This window comes from Callithrix jacchus, chromosome 11 (genome assembly GCF_049354715.1).
Source record: "Callithrix jacchus isolate 240 chromosome 11, calJac240_pri, whole genome shotgun sequence".
In the NCBI taxonomy this organism is placed as follows: domain Eukaryota; kingdom Metazoa; phylum Chordata; class Mammalia; order Primates; family Cebidae; genus Callithrix; species Callithrix jacchus.
In genome coordinates, this window is record NC_133512.1 from 39,828,684 (window position 1) to 39,844,478 (window position 15,795).

General features: G+C 37.7%; 1 protein-coding gene across 50 annotated transcripts in view; it reads right to left on the reverse strand.

Annotated features, from left to right (window-relative positions):
• Window positions 1-15,795, reverse strand: part of HDAC9 (histone deacetylase 9) — a 959,772-nt gene that overhangs the window by 410,362 nt on the left and 533,615 nt on the right. For 23 of the 50 annotated variants that reach the window (XR_013523929.1, XM_054237180.2, XM_054237176.2 and 20 more), the window contains 3 exons: window positions 7,558-7,799; window positions 2,377-2,527; window positions 1,201-1,327 (listed from right to left, as the gene is read on the reverse strand). Coding sequence is in view for 49 of the 50 variants with exons in the window: in XM_054237180.2 (XP_054093155.1) it covers window positions 1,201-1,327; window positions 2,377-2,527; window positions 7,558-7,799 (520 nt within the window). In the remaining variant the exon portion in view is untranslated. The remainder of the gene's footprint in view (window positions 1-1,200; window positions 1,328-2,376; window positions 2,528-7,557; window positions 7,800-15,795) is intronic. The other 27 variants (XM_054237178.2, XM_078342588.1, XM_078342596.1 and 24 more) reach the window with 3 other exon arrangements.

Here is a 15,795-nt window from a genome sequence, read left to right on the forward strand (position 1 = left end):
AGAGTAATCAAGTACTATTCCTATCTTTAATGGTGTGAGGGATTGAAAAATATTTAAGTGTAAAATTCTATGGTCATTTGCTAATACTTTTATGAGTGAAATGAAACTATTATCTATTATCCATATATGATTTGCCTGTCTGTTCTTTGCACTGAGTTTTTTTGTTTGTTTGTTTTGTTTTTAGAGACAGAGTCTCGCTCTGTTGCCAGGCTGGAGTGTAGTGACGCGATCTTAGCTCACTGTAACCTCCACCTCCTAGGTTCAAGCAATTCTCCTGCCTCAGCCTCACGAGTAGCTGGGACTACAGGCATGCACTACCACGCCCAGCTAATTTTTGTATTTTTAGTAAGACAAGACGGGGTTTCACCATGGCCATGATTGTCTCAATCTCTTGACCTTGTGATCCGCCCACCTCAGCCTCCCAAAGTGCTGGGATTACAGGCGTGAGCCACTGCGCCCGGCTGCCCTGAGTTTTAAAATCACCATACTCTCCATGTTTTATTGAAATATTTGTGTATTGGACTTGTGGAAATATGGTTCCATAAAAACCATAATCCCACAGTGTATTATGTTGTCAGCTTGTGTGTCAGAAGCCAAGCTATTATTTTTCTGGCTGGGAAGAAGTGAGGTGAGGTGGGCAGGGGTAAAACTTTTCATGGGAGACTTGAGTTATGTATTTAGCAACCTCTCTTCTTCCCTTCCCTACCATCCCTTATCTCTTTTCTTCCTTCCTTTTTTCTTTGAGACAAAATTCCACTAGTCTTTAGAAAACAGCTCTGACCTCCTTCTTATACCAAGTCAAGTGTAATAAAATCACAATATGCTAAATCTTCTGAAATTTCTATATAGATATCAGATCCACCAGATGAAAATGGAAAATGCAATTTGTTAGTTATTCACTCATCAAAGAACATATACTTCCTTGCCCTCAAGATGATAAATGCTACCATTTATTTAGCACTTCTCTCTGTTTTGTACTTTACCACGTTATTTCATAGGACCATCCCAGCAACTCCAGAGGGCAGGCACTATTATTTTCCTTTTCTTATGGAGAAGGAAACGATCCCTAGAGAATTCGAGAAACTTGCCCACAGCCAGATAGCTGAGAAATGGCAGGCTAAGGATTTGCACCCAGGTTGGCTAACTACAGAACCTGTGTTCTTTACCCTAGGAATAAAAACAGCCAAACATTGAACATACGTGTACCAGAGCTTGGGATGGCGGCTCACGGAATGATTTTTTCCATTAGTTGGAGTGTCTTTTGTTGCTGATTTACTCAATAGGAATTCTTGAAGCTTCTGCTTTACTTCTGTACTTGCCACTGCCCCTGAAACACATGTACGTGCGCATGCACACACACACACACAAACACACACACACACACACACACACACACAGACAGAAACAGAGGTTGATAGTAAGTTTTATCCTCTCATGACTCTAGAATATTTAACAAAGATTAAGAAGTAAAATTGCTGGTCATAGCATATAAAGTTTTCCTATTAAAAGAAGAAACCACAGTCCAAAAATGCTTTAGAAAATAGTATAGTAATGCTTTACAGCTACTGCTTAAACTGCAAATTTTCGACTTTCAATGATTTCTTTAATTACTTTTACAAAAAGGGAATTCTGAAAATTAATTTTTTTTAAGTTTAAAAAATATTGCAGAGGAACAAAACATTGTATTTGAATTATCATGCTATCCTAAGGGATTAGATTCATATTAAATCCCTTATACACATTAAAATAATCTTTTCTGATTGGCTAGCTTGAAATCTTAGTTTTAAAAAAAAAAACCCTTTGAGTATTAAGAAAATAAATATTGCTAACAATTCCAGCTCAAGTCATCAAATTTTAAACCTTGCTACGACCTGATTTTGAACTGACCTTATACAGGGTAATTATTTGGATCTGTCTCCCTCTTGTGGATAGTTCTTTTGCAAGTGTTATGCCTTAAATCTTCTCAAAGTTTGAGTTTGCCAAAACTAAATGGAGGCAAGGCTTTACTTAGAGAGCAATTATTACTTGTCCAGGAGTAAGGAAGGCATAGTCAGGAGATGTGGATACAAGCTGATTATTAAACAGGATTGCATATACTAGACTGCTTTAGCATGACATCATTTTTAAGGTTGAAAACAATAGAAATTAGCATCTTTGACATATAATGCTATGTTTGTTTCTTGAGATGCTCTGCAGACTCGATGTGAGCTGGTATGTGAATGTCAAAACTTTACAGTTGGGTCTGTTATCTATGTTTTTGATTAAACACAGACAATTTTGACGAGTCTAACTGCCCTCTTTATCAGGCTTTGTTCTGAATAATGATCAGCCAAAGATGAGGGAAGAGAGTCCATCGTTTACCCTGGTGCCTCTTACTTTCTCGTCCTCTATCTTTGCCTCTGAGAGGAGGAAGCTGCTGTTCTCTCCGATGCCTCTCTACTTCCTGTTCTTGCCTCTGCTGCTCCAGTTTCTGCTCCTTTTCTAGGAGTTCTTGTTGCTGTTTTATGGCTAGAAGTTCCTGTTGCAACTTGCGAGAAGAGAAAGACATGAGAGTGTGCAATTTCTTTAAGCTTCATAGTCATCATTGACCAAAACTGAAATGTTATAAGCTTTTGGAACTTGTTTGTATTTAGTTCATATTTTCCCCCACTTTTTCTGTAAATAATTGGAATCTAAGGACAAGTAACTAATGCAGTGAAGTTCTTAACGTCATCAACAGGCAGGTTTTAGGCAGCTCCATAATCTTTCCTATCAAAACTTACTACTAAATTCACACAGGTCTTCTTGTTTCCTTTAATTAAATCTTTAGTTCTCTTAATGGCTTTTCTTTGAACATATAAAATATATGAAACAGGAAGGGTAGGGACTGCCCAGAAGTCTATTTTACAAAGTTCCTCACATTATAAATAAACAACTGAAATCTTCCATTCTTAGCCTGACAAATGGTGTAAAAATCATCAAAGCGAATACAGAATGGTGAGATATAAGTTAATTTGGGGAAAGTATACCTGAAGTAAACGAATGCCAAAAATCTCAAAACCTTATAGAGCAAGTTCTCAATAGACAATGCATTGTATATTTTTATAATACATAGAATTATATATATATATATTCTATCAAAATATAAAAATAGCAAAAGCTTTATTCTTTCATTCAGCACATAAAAGCCTTTAGATTAGAGACACTGGTTAAGAAGAAACAACTTCCTCAAAACTTCATTTTAATGTACTATTCTTTAGCTTTCTGAATCCCTTTAATTCACTTTCAAACAATGAATGACGTGAACATGATGCATTCTTGCACTCTTTATTATTATTATTTTTTTGAGACAGTGTCTCACTCACTCTGTCACCCAGGCTGGATTGCAGTGGCACCATTACAGCTCACTGCAACCTCTACCTTCTGGGCTCAGGCAATCCTCCCACCTTAGCCTTCTAAGTGGCTAGGATTACAGGTATATACCACCACTCCCAATTAAATTTTTTTTAATTATTATTTTTAGTGGAGACAAAGTCTTGCTATGTTCCCCAGGCTAGTTTCAAATTCCTGGCCTCAAGTGATCCTCTGATTTGGCCTCCTAAAGTACCAGGATTACGGGTATAAGCCACCTTGCCCAGCCTGAAGCATTTTTTTTTAATAGCTATTTTGAGATGTCCATTTCCTTTCAGACTGTGAAATATATATCTATTAACTATAGTAAATGTGCTTACTGAGGAGTAATTAAAGACCTTGAGTTCTACTTAGATTCTGACATTAGTAAATAAGAAATCTGGACAAGTTACTAAACTACTTGGAGCCATAGTTCCTCATATATAAGAGAATAATCTCTCTTTGGCCACATATTCATAAAGCCATAAAATTTAGTTTTTAAGTTTGAATCCTACTGATTTTTATTATTATTATTATTATTATTAGAAGTTCAGCACCCCAATCTAAAAATCCCAAATCCTAAATGCTCCAACATCTGAAATAGTTTGAGCACTGACATGATGCCACAAGTGGAAAATTCCATACCTGACCCCATGTGATGAGTTCCAGTCAAAACGCAGGCACACAACACAAAGTTTAGTCAACTTCACCAAGGGAAGAAAGACCCTTCCAGCCCCCTTTCAGCTGCAATGTATTTTTTTCACACACCCCCAATAAGCACACCCACAAAAGGTAATAAATTGGCATGTGTGTGGGCCAGACATGCCAATGGCATGTTTTTCACATTCAGACACAGCAATGATAGTGATGCCAAACAACCACAGATTGTCCACATGGGAGGCTGAGACTGACAGTTTTCCTTTCTGATGGTTCAACGTACCTTTGCTTAAAGCACAAAACTATTATTGTATAAAATTACCTCCAGCCTATGTGCATAAGATGTATATAAAATATAAAGGAATTTTATATTTTGACTTGAGTCCCATCTCCAAAATATCTCATTATGTACAGATATGTAAACATTCCAAAATCCAGAAAAAAATCCAAAATATGATATACTTCTGGTCTCAGGTATTTCAGATAAGGGATACTTAACATGTTTTTGTAATTTTCAGTACTAATAAAGTTAGTAAACTTTGTTTTTTACATTAGATAGGTGCCTAAAACTCTTGATTTTATACCAAAAATAATAGAACAAAAATAAGAAGCTATTATATGGAATGGCATCAGAGTTACTCTGGAGAAAAAAAAGAAGCTAACTCTGCATATCAACCATAGCAGCCTTATTACTCCCAGAGGACATAGTTAGAAGCATTTCTGGCTAGTCTTCATATTAAAATCTTTGGTGTTTTGGCTTCAATACACCAGTCCCGTAATGGGTGTTATTCCATTGTAACAAAATAATATTGTAGCAGAAGGAATGCTTAAACTCTGCCTTACTGTTAAATTCTATACAGATACTTGAGTTGGTCAAAAAAATTTGGTGCTTCACACCCAACGCCCCAATATATTTGAACCTTAATCTTTCATAGGAATCTAGAAAAGCACACAGTTTAATTACCAAGCTACTATTCATTATCAAAGAGTGCATGAATTAGGTTTAAAACAATAGAAAGAAATAAAACTTTAGCCCTCTATTTCTACATGTTCTGGTCCATGAGAGAGGCACGGCAACTTAAGAGCTTTGGAGGCAGACAGGACAAGACTGTAAATCTTGGAGCAACCCCTTACTGGCTGTGTAACCTTGGAAAGGTAACATTATTGCCTCTACCTCAGTTTACTAGGTGGAAAAATGGGATAACAGAATCTAACTCAACAAATGTTGATTATTACAGAAGCCAAAGATTCAAAAAGCTAATATAACTAAAGCATTGTGCACCGTATCTTCCCCATAAAAATAAAATCTTAATAAAAGCATCAACTTTTAGCCTTACCCATAAAAAATATAACAAAACAAAATAAAAATTTTTAAAAACAATAAACTTCCTAATCTGAAAAGGAAATTTTAATTATGTCTTCAGTTTCTAAGAAAACAATGTAATTATTTTGTAAAATCATTTAAAAAGCTAAATTTTCCTTTTAGCTATCTCACAATCCTTTTTTCTCACAGGAGCCACTTTTACAACATTTTCCAGATGTCAATAAACCTACATTATTGTTTTGTTTGTGACAAATGAGCAATTACATTATATACTTGCTACCATTACTTTTGAGTAAAATTAAGCAATAAATTTCTTTCTAAACAATTTATATTGATTTTATAGTTATAAAAGGTATCAACAGAAATGAAAAGAAGTATCTAAAGCAGTAACTTATCAGTATTGCCCTGTATTTAGGGAAACATGACTCACATAAAGTAGCAAAATGAACTACACAGTTCCTTAGATCTTAAAGTATGGTGAAAAAATGTAAATTTTCCTCATTCCTCTTTGCCATCCTAACATGCTGGAAGGAAACAACCAGAGCTAGACATCACTGTTTCTATTATTGTTTCAAAGGTCAAACTGAAATAATGCTTCAGTATTCATTTAAAAATAAGTCTAAAAACTAAAGAAAGGCTATCTGTACTTCAAAATGTAGCCATGAGCTACTGATTCCATTTGGGACAAAGAAAAATACTCCTATTTTAAGGCATTTTATAGATCAATAATATGCAAGAGTTCTTTTAGGAAAGTTCACTAGTAAAGAAAAAATTATATTTTATATTATATGTCAAAGAGCTTTTTTAGGAATATAAGATAGTAAGTGCCTTCCAAGATTAAAAAACATCTTATAAACTAAGTAATACAGAGATGAAGATAGCAGTTTTACCTTCTTAGAAACTTTCATATTAATGTGGTAAAATTATATACTATTAACATTAGTTATCTATATTAATTCTATATTGATGTTTGTATTTGATATTCAAGTAATAAGTTTCTATAATACAAAATAGTAAAGTATGATATAACAGAACTTATTTCATTCATAAATTAGCAAATATTTGTCATCTTTGAAAGAGTTGGATATAAAAATAAAATTTTTATTGTAAATCTACTGCTTTTATCTTACTGTCATAATAAATTTAAATTAAATATCTACTTAGACTAAAATAGCCTTGTTTCAAATGTCTTTGTCAAAAAGTTGCAACATATTTTACAAATAAAGCTAAACTAATATTTATCTCTGATGATACAAAAGAAAAAATAAAAACAGACACATCTAGAATTATTTGATAATAAAATGAGCTATCATAAAAAAATTCTGGATAATGGATATATTTGTGCTAGAATAATTTTTTTTAATTGCATTTTAGGTTTTGGGGTACATGTGAAGGACATGCAAGATTGCTGCATAGGTACACAGGTGGCAGTGTGATGTGCTGCCTTCCTCCCCTTCACCTATATCTGGCATTTCTCCCCATGCTATCTCTCCCCAACTCCCCACCCCCCGCTGTCCGTCCCCTATTCCCCCCAACAGACCCCAGTGTGTAGTGCTCCCCTCCCTGTGAATAATTTAAACAACTTTAGTCTCAAAATGCCAACTACTCCCAAATATTTTCAATAAATTCTTATCTACAGTCTATAAAAATATTTGTACCAGTTTCTTCATTTATAATTCCCTTAAGCTTTGTATTATACTATTATTTCAAATGTATACATTATGAGATTTTTTTTCTATAAGGAAGATAAGGACATACTCAGAACATCTACTTATACACCCTATTTTTTTTTTCCAAAAACAGCTCTCTTCATATAAGAGACTAATTTATCCTTTCTCACAAACAGTATATGTAGACTCTTCAGAGATATAAAATGGGTCTTGGGCTCATGCTTCTTTCTGGTGGAGAGTAATGGGGCAAATGAACAAAATCATGTAGGAGAAAATCTAAAATTAGGATGAAAAGTTACTATTCCCTACTATTGATTCCATGTGCTAAGGATAAAGAAGTCCCCTCTAAGAAGCAAAACAGGTTTTTAACAGGTACTTACCCCAAATTTTCACTAGTAAAATCACAATTCCCTTCAAGCCATATATCCATGTCTTAATCACAGTGAATCTACCCACAAAGTGTTCCCATGGGCAATGCTTATGCCCACCATGGTGCAGACTGCTAAGTAAGGTCACAGACAAAGAAGCATTTGCTACCTTGATATGTTCCTGAAGCTGAGCCTGGTGTTGCCGTGTCAAGTTCTCATGCTGTTTCTGAAACTCTGCTATCAGGAGCTGCTTCTGGATTTGTTGCTGCTGCTGGATGAGAAGTAATTCCTGCTGCAATTGCTTCTCACGGACAACAGGGTCCACCACAGGCATCATCATCCTGAGGTCTGTCCTTAGGTCTAAAGGTGAAATGGGCTCCAGGCCCACAGGAACTTCTGACTTCACATCCACTAAAGAACCAGAAAAAAAAGGAAACTGGTTGGGAAGGGTAATAGAGGACTGGAAATTAGCACACTGATTTGGAAAAAAGTATAAGACATTATACTGTGTCAATGATTCTAGCCATCCTTTACAGTAATGATATAAAGTCATTTGTACATTAGTTTTGATAAATGCGCCATATAATTTTCATTCAGTAATTTGTACTCTGCCATGAATCTTCCACAATTCCCTTTTACAAACAGATGACTTCGATTGTTCATTGGTATCAGTCATTCATAAAACTGAACCACTACCAAAAATCAAGTCAACAAAGACAAAAAAAAAACCAACACAATTTGAAGGAAAGATGTCCTAAGAGAAAACTTCCACCATGACTAAATTTACACTTAAAATCTTCCTTTGTGATGACAGTCAGAAGGTATCTTCAACTTTACAAAGTAAAGCTTGTAATATAATGTATTTGCAGCACTACTGGATATGCCAAAGACAGAATACAAAACTGCATACTAAAATGTGGAAAATGGTGATTAAACCACAGCCATGGTTGCCAGATCCAAACATTCAAAGAGTGAAAGTGGCCAAGTTTCTAAGTGTTGATGTTCAAATAGTAATAATCTGTATCTCAGTTACCTCATTCCTAAAATAAACAAGGTGGAAAAAGTATGAGGAAATTTAAAACAAGTATTTAATCCAACTATTGGAGTAAAAAAGATTTGATGATCTGAGAATAACTATAGATGATAATATTTAAATTTATACAAATTAAATTAGATAAAAACTAGATATAAAAACTCTTAGTTTTTGCTAAGAATTTTATATCTATTATCTATTTTAGTAGTTTTTGCTGTAGTTCAGTGGTCCAATCATAGCTTACTGCAGCCTAGAACTTCTTGACTCAAGCGCTCCTTCTGCCTCAGCCTCCCAAATATCTGGGACTTCAGGTGCACATCACCATGACCAGCTGTATTTGTTCTTATGTTTTTCATACAGCTGGGATCAGCGCAGTGGGAGATGAGGTGGTATCTTACTACGTTGCCAAGGCTAGTCTTGAATTCCTGGCCTCAAGTGATCCTCCCAAGTTCTGAGATTTAGGCATGGGTCATAGCACCAGGCTCTTCAAAAGCTTCAAATGCTCCAAGAACCAAACAAAATGCTTCCATCTTTACATGTACCAATTTGCAAATTCTGCTCTATAATCTAAATGCTTATTTGATTCTTTGATGTGTATAACCTCAAGGATGTTATTAATTTCCCTAGGCCTCTGTTCCCTCATCTGTAACTTGGGAGATAATAACAGTAAGTACTAATGGCACATAGCACATCCCTTAACAGATGCTTTGTTTTTGCTTTTTTATTATACAAAACTGGAAATTTCTTATATATCAAAATAAACAATTAATAAGTAGCTAACAAAACAAAAATATTAGGAACAAATATAACAATAGAATGGCATGTAATTTCTACTAAATATTAGCAAATAAAAGCAGTAAAATGTCTAGATCAAAACAAGTAATACAACTGAAAATCACCTTCACTAGTAAAGAATTGCAAATTATAAACCAAAATAGAGCATCATTAATTATTATCATATATCTGACTCATGTATTTACATGTTTGTACAGTGTCCCATTGTATAGGCTAAGCGTATGATCAAAGAGACAATTATTTATTGCAAGTGGAGCTGTCAATTGCTACAAAACTTATGCGAAACCAATTTGGTGATCTGTATCAAGAGGTGTTACATATTTCTACTATTTAATTCAGGTTTCTCAACTCTAGGATTATATCTCCAGGAGATAATACTGAATAGAAAAAAAAAAAACAGTTCAATGTCATATTATTTACCAGGTTTCTATTATTATTATTGAAATCATCAACTACAAGGAAATGAGGGAATGTGTTCTCTTTCCGGGTCCATGAGGGGGGTGTAGTTTTAAGGGCAAGAATTTCCCAGCACCCATGCCCCGCTCCCATCTCTCTCCATGCGGTAGTTTTAATGGTTTGTGTTTAAATTTACTGGACACAGGAAGAAACTAAAAGTCAATCACTCCAGTGGAAGTTCTAAGGAACTCCTTTCATTGGCCAGAGGAACTGGGAAGGTGAGAATTTCTCCCAGGATAATGAATTCCTCTGCTCCTTCACCCATGCCAGATTTCCAGCTTTCTGGAATCCCCTCCCACATGGTGGGAGCTCCCTTTCCCGTCTGGGATTTTCCCATCTGGAATCCCCTTCCACACTCTTCGTGGAAGCCTTTCTCTTCTTCTCCTTTCCTTCTCTCTTCTCTACCTAAATAAAATCACCTTTCTGCAATATCTCTTGGTTCCAATATTCTTTAAGAGGTTGGAGGCCAAAAACCCACAGGAGCTGTGCTTTAGGGTCACTCGAGGAAAAAAACCCAGTTACAGAATTGGCGCCCAACATGTGGCAGAGGTCTGTAAGAAGGATCACTTGCTTTCTGTCCTGTCTCCCTGTCCCTCCCCCGTCCCCCTCCCCCCTCCGCTCTCCCCCCTCTCCCCTCTCCCCTCTCCCCTCTCTCTCTGTCTCTGTCTCACTGTCTCTCTCCTGCTTCTCTGGGCAAAAACCTATGGAATGTGGGACAAGCAAATGCTCTGTTTATAACAGTGGTAGAACCAGGCATGCACAGGTGTGGATAGGTGTTAGGCTCCCGAACATGCAGGGTAGAGTGAGCGTGCTCCCCAGCCCCCAGGCCTTTCACTCCTTGCTGGTCCAAATGGGAACTAGGGCTGCCCAAAGCCCAGCCCTGCAATAAAATGCAGCACAGCGGGCCGGGGGAAAAAAGCTGCGGGGCAAGGTGCTTGCCCGGGGCAAAGCAGCAGAGGCTTTGACCTGCGGCAGGCGCAGAGGCTCTGAGCAAAGCAGCAGCACTTAGGGAAGCTCCACCTGGAAAATGCTTTTACTGATTCGCTTGGTCACTGGCCAGCACATTGGAATCCCTAGTTGGGGGCAGCATAAAACTGCAAAATGCAGCTCATTAAAATAACCAGGCCGGGCGCGGTGGCTCACGCCTATAATCCCAGCACTTTGGGAGGCCGAGGCAGGTGGATCACGAGGTCAACAGATGGAGACCATCCTGGTCAACAAGGTGAAACCCCGTCTCTACTAAAAATACAAAAATTAGCTGGGCATGGTGGTGCGTGCCTGTAGTCTAGTCCCAGCTACTCGGGAGGCTGAGGCAGGATAATTGCTTGAACCCAGGAGGCGGAGGTTGCGGTCAGCCGAGATCGTGCCATTGCACTCCAGTCTGGGTAACAACAGCAAAACTCCATCTCAAAAAAAAAAAAAAGTCAGGAACAGAACAAGGACTTCGCCTGAGGTGCTTGCATGCTGGCCGGCGGTCCCTGTGTGGGGAGGGCTGGGGGAGTGGCCTAGGGCATGCCTATGGGCCCAGCAACATGGCGGCAGGGGGAGTGGCCCAGAGCACGCATATAGTCCCAGTAACATGGCTGCCACAGGTCCCCAAGCAGGGGCATGGCAAACTTTCTCCTCCAGCAGGAGGCAGGGCACAAAGGCACTCAAAACAGGTAGGGCAGCTGCAGCAGCCCAGCCTGCTTCTTTAAATTCTATGCTCTAATAACTCCTCCCTAAAAGTTTACCCTTCTAGGGCAGTTTTAGAAATTGGCCTGCAAATTGGACCTTTGCTAGAAATATTGGTACCCATCTTCTGACCCTCACTGGCCTCGTCGGAGCTCGTTGGTATGTTTACCACCCCACCCAATAGCTTATTTCGTTCCATGCCTCTATGGTGGTCACTAAAGGTCGTGGAAGGCCATGGGCATAAGTCCATAATGCTGGTAGGTCGTAATTGGAACCCAGTTCATGGAGAGTCCTCTAATAAGATGAATCACACATCTTGGGCACACAAAATTTCGGGGTACTGACTGAAAACGTTTCATTTCAGTACCCCTTTTACCTGGGGGACGCCTCAGGTCAAAGCAGCTGTAATTTTTTAACTGGGGATGCAGGCATCCCTTGTGTTCAATTTCAAATGGGTACTTCTATTCCCAAGCTCAAGTCCTCATTAAAATGTATACTGGAAAATTGAGACCAATTTAACACACCACTTTTAAAGAAACAGCAGCTCATCTTTCTCTGCCAAACAAAGTGGTCAAAATACTTCCTGCTGAGTGAAAAAAACCTAACCTCCAAAGGGAAGGGAAAAAAACCCAACAGCTTTCCTTAAGCAATTTCGAGAGGCTTTAAGAAAGTACACTCCTCTGTCACCAGACTCTATTAAGGATCAGTTAATACTAAAGGACAAGTTTATTACTCAGTCAGCAGCAGATATCAGGAGAAAGCTTCAGAAGCTGGCCTTGTGACCAAAGTAGAGTCTAAAATCATTGCTGAACCAGGCAACCTTGGTATTTTATAATAAAAACCAAGATAAGCCAAAAGAATCAGGAGAAATCAGAAAATGGCTGCTGCCTTAGTTATGGCCTTCAGGCAAGCAGACCCCAGGGGCTCAAATGAGGGAAAGTCTCGGGTTAGCTGCCAGTCTGACAGAACTTGTTACCAGTATGGTCTGAAGGGACATGTTGTAAAAAACTGTCCCCAGAGGAATAAACCACCACCTTATCCATGCCTACTTGTGCCAAGGGAATCACTAGAAAGCACACTGTCCCTGGAAACCAAGGTCCCCTGGGCCTGAGGTGTCTAACCAGATAACCCAATGGCAGGATTAAGAATGCCTGGAATAGGTGCCAGCACAAACCATCACCCTCACAAAGCCCCAGGTAAAGCTAGCCATAAAGGTCCAGGAAGCCAATCTTCTCCTGGGATGGCATTCTCCGTATTTCTCTCCTGCCCTGGAAACTTGGTGCTGGTACTAGAAAAATTACTACCTCTATTCAGTTACTATAAGCTACCTCAGAAGTAAATTAACAAAAAAAGATTGCTAATTCTCTCTGCAAAAAGCAGCTCTCTCTGCAAACCAGCTTAACTCTTTAGACACCATAGCTTTAAAAATAAAAGGGCCCTAAATCTGCTAACAACAGAGATGAAGGAAACCTGTTTCTTTCCAGAAAAAAATGCTGCTATTTTGTAAACCAGTTAAATGTTGTTTTAAGCATAAAACTCAGGAATCAATCAAAAACAAGGCTAAAGACCTTCAAGAATGTGGCTCTGTTCTCTCCTAAGCTCGTTTATAACTCTGGGCCTCTCATCTTTAACCACCTGGTCATATTCATTTCTTATAAAACCATAAGGTCACCATTAATCCTGCTGCAGGAACCCTGGATGTCCTTAACTAGTAAGCTCTATTGTGAACCTGTAAATCAACCTGTACCCCTAAAAGGCTCCCCTCTGAAAAAAAACCTCAACTGCAGGGTCCCTTCTAGGCCCCATTTCAGCAAAAAGTAGTTAAAGAAAATCAACGCCCCTATTCCAGCAGAAGTTGAATTTTCCTGTTCAGAGTGGGGAATGAGAAAATATGTTCTCTTTCCGGTTCCATGTGGGGGCATAGTTTTAAGGGCAAGGATTTCCCGGCGCCATGCCCCCCTCCTGTCTCTCTCCATCCGAGAGTTTTAACAGTTTATGTTTAAATTTCGCAGGCGTAGGAAGAAACTAGAAGTCAATCACTCCAGTGCAAGTTCTAAGAAACTCCTTTCATTGGCTAAAAAAACTTGGAAAGGTGGGAATTTCTCCCAGGATAAATTCCCCTGCTCCTTGACCCACACTGGGTTTCCAGCTTTCTGAAATCCCGTCCCACACAGTGAGAGCTCCCTTTCCTCTCTGTGATTTTCCCCTCTGGAATCCCCTTCCACACTCTTTGTGGAAGCCTTTCTCTTCTTCTCCTTTCCTTCTCTTTTCTCTACCTAAATAAAATCACCTTTCTGCAACACTTCTTGTGTCCAATATTTACTTTACAAGCATACAGTGCACCTGCAGTAGCCCCACCGCTTATTCTTTAAAAGGTTGAAAACCAAAAACCCACAAAAGCTGTGCCTCACCGGCACTCAAAAACAAAAAAACCTGGTTACAGAAATGTCTCAGCAAAATTTGTCACATCCATTTGGTAGAAAAACTATGCATTCATTAAAAATAATGTTTGTGGGAACATTAAAAAGTTTGTTACATTAAATGAAAAAACAGTGATAAAAGTTATATTTACACTATGATAACCATTTAAAATATATACATATAATTAATGTAGTCAAAATATACTGATTGAGCTGCTTAAAGTCCCAGGCTTAATTCCAGATGTTGGGGTTTGGTACTTAAAAAAAAGACAAAAATTTCCGCCCTTATCAAGCACATATTCTACCATGGTTTTTATATCATATTAGTTTTTAAATTCTAATAGCAATGACTGGTGGTATAGAGGACAGAAGATGGCTATAATATAGATGGAAATATGAATGATATGCTCTTTACTTTTCTGTATTTTTCCAAACTGCATCTAATACTCTATTACTATAAGTAACTAACTTAGATGTGCAGATTCCAGTTTGGGAACTACTAAGTTAATTTTCCATGTGAATTTAAGAGCTATTTTCAGTGAGTAAACAAAGGCTAAGAGAAATTCTGTCTACAATGTTAAGGCTTCATATACTAAAACATTAAATGTCCTTGCTTGTCATCTGAATTGAATGTCCATGTGTCTATGGGTGTGATATCAAGACTGATATCAATCTTGGGTTGCTAACGTTAGTTATTTTGCCATGGAGTGACCATAAGTTTGCACTGATGGTACTTTATGTATCACTTTAATGGAAATGGGAAAATAGTTTATAAATGAACGATAGTTTGGTGGACAATGGGTTCTCAAACATGATATTTGTGAAAGGAAAGAAATTAATCATGTCAAGTTCAGATGCAGATTAGAATGATGGCCTGTAAGATCTTAATCGCAGCACCCAATGTAGGACTTTCAGTCAAGGCTCTGGAGTAACATGATATTTTGAATATCAACTTAACAAGTTGTCATAATTCCAACCAGAAGCAATGGCAGTTAATGATATATTTCATTTTTACATTAAAAAAGCCAAGCTACATCCTTCAGCTTTTACATGGAAATCCCAATAAACAAAGGTCAGAACTTAACCCTATAAAGACAAAATTTAAAATTCCAAGAGACCCTGAGGTCTCTTCTTGTTGGCATTCTTGTTATCTATGAACTACAAACATCAAACCTCAAAAAAAAATTTTTTTTTAAAGATAAGAAAAAAAGTACTACAAGTTTCTGAAACAGTTATTGTAAAAAAGGGTAATTTGACTTCCTAACCTGCTATCCCAACAGAAATGATTGTGTCTAACTGCTTGCCTTTGTTCAAAGACTAATCACTAAATTGTGAAAAATCACCCTCAACTTACAAAAACTGCTCTTGATTATAAATAATTGCCCAAGACTGAGAGAAAGTGGCAGGCAAGATCCCAGTCTTTCATCCAATTTATTCAGCAGCAATCCACATTCCATTTGTCTAGACTAAATATAGCAGCGTTTATACAAGAAATCAATAGTGCTTGCAGAGAGGAGAGCAAAGGCATGAATATTTCATCAAACTCAGAGAGAAATGGCAATCAGCACACTGATGGTTCTGTGTAGGTCATCTTTGGCCTGCTAGATTAGTTCCTGTTACTTGGACAATAGCTCATCTCTGCCTAATCATAATCATATCACAGCCATTCTTTCTATTTTTAACATTAATTGCATTGTGGGTGACAAACGCTCATCATATTCCAAATGGAATGCTGGATTTTTCTTACATCTTTTGTGACAGGCTAATAAGCCTCCCCAAGAGAAATAATAGTAACACAATACCAGGGCTGAGTTTCAACAAGTTATGGTCACTTTTATATCCCAGTATGTTTAAGAAAGGGCACTGTCCACAGCTGCCATATTATCATAAATAGAAATCATCAACTTACAAGGAAAAATTAACCACCATTTTTAACAGTGGATAAAGGGAATCGTCTCTGTTCACAACATTCCTCATCTGAAAACATGCAAATTCTCAAAAATTACTTAGAACACTTGGCCAGTTATGG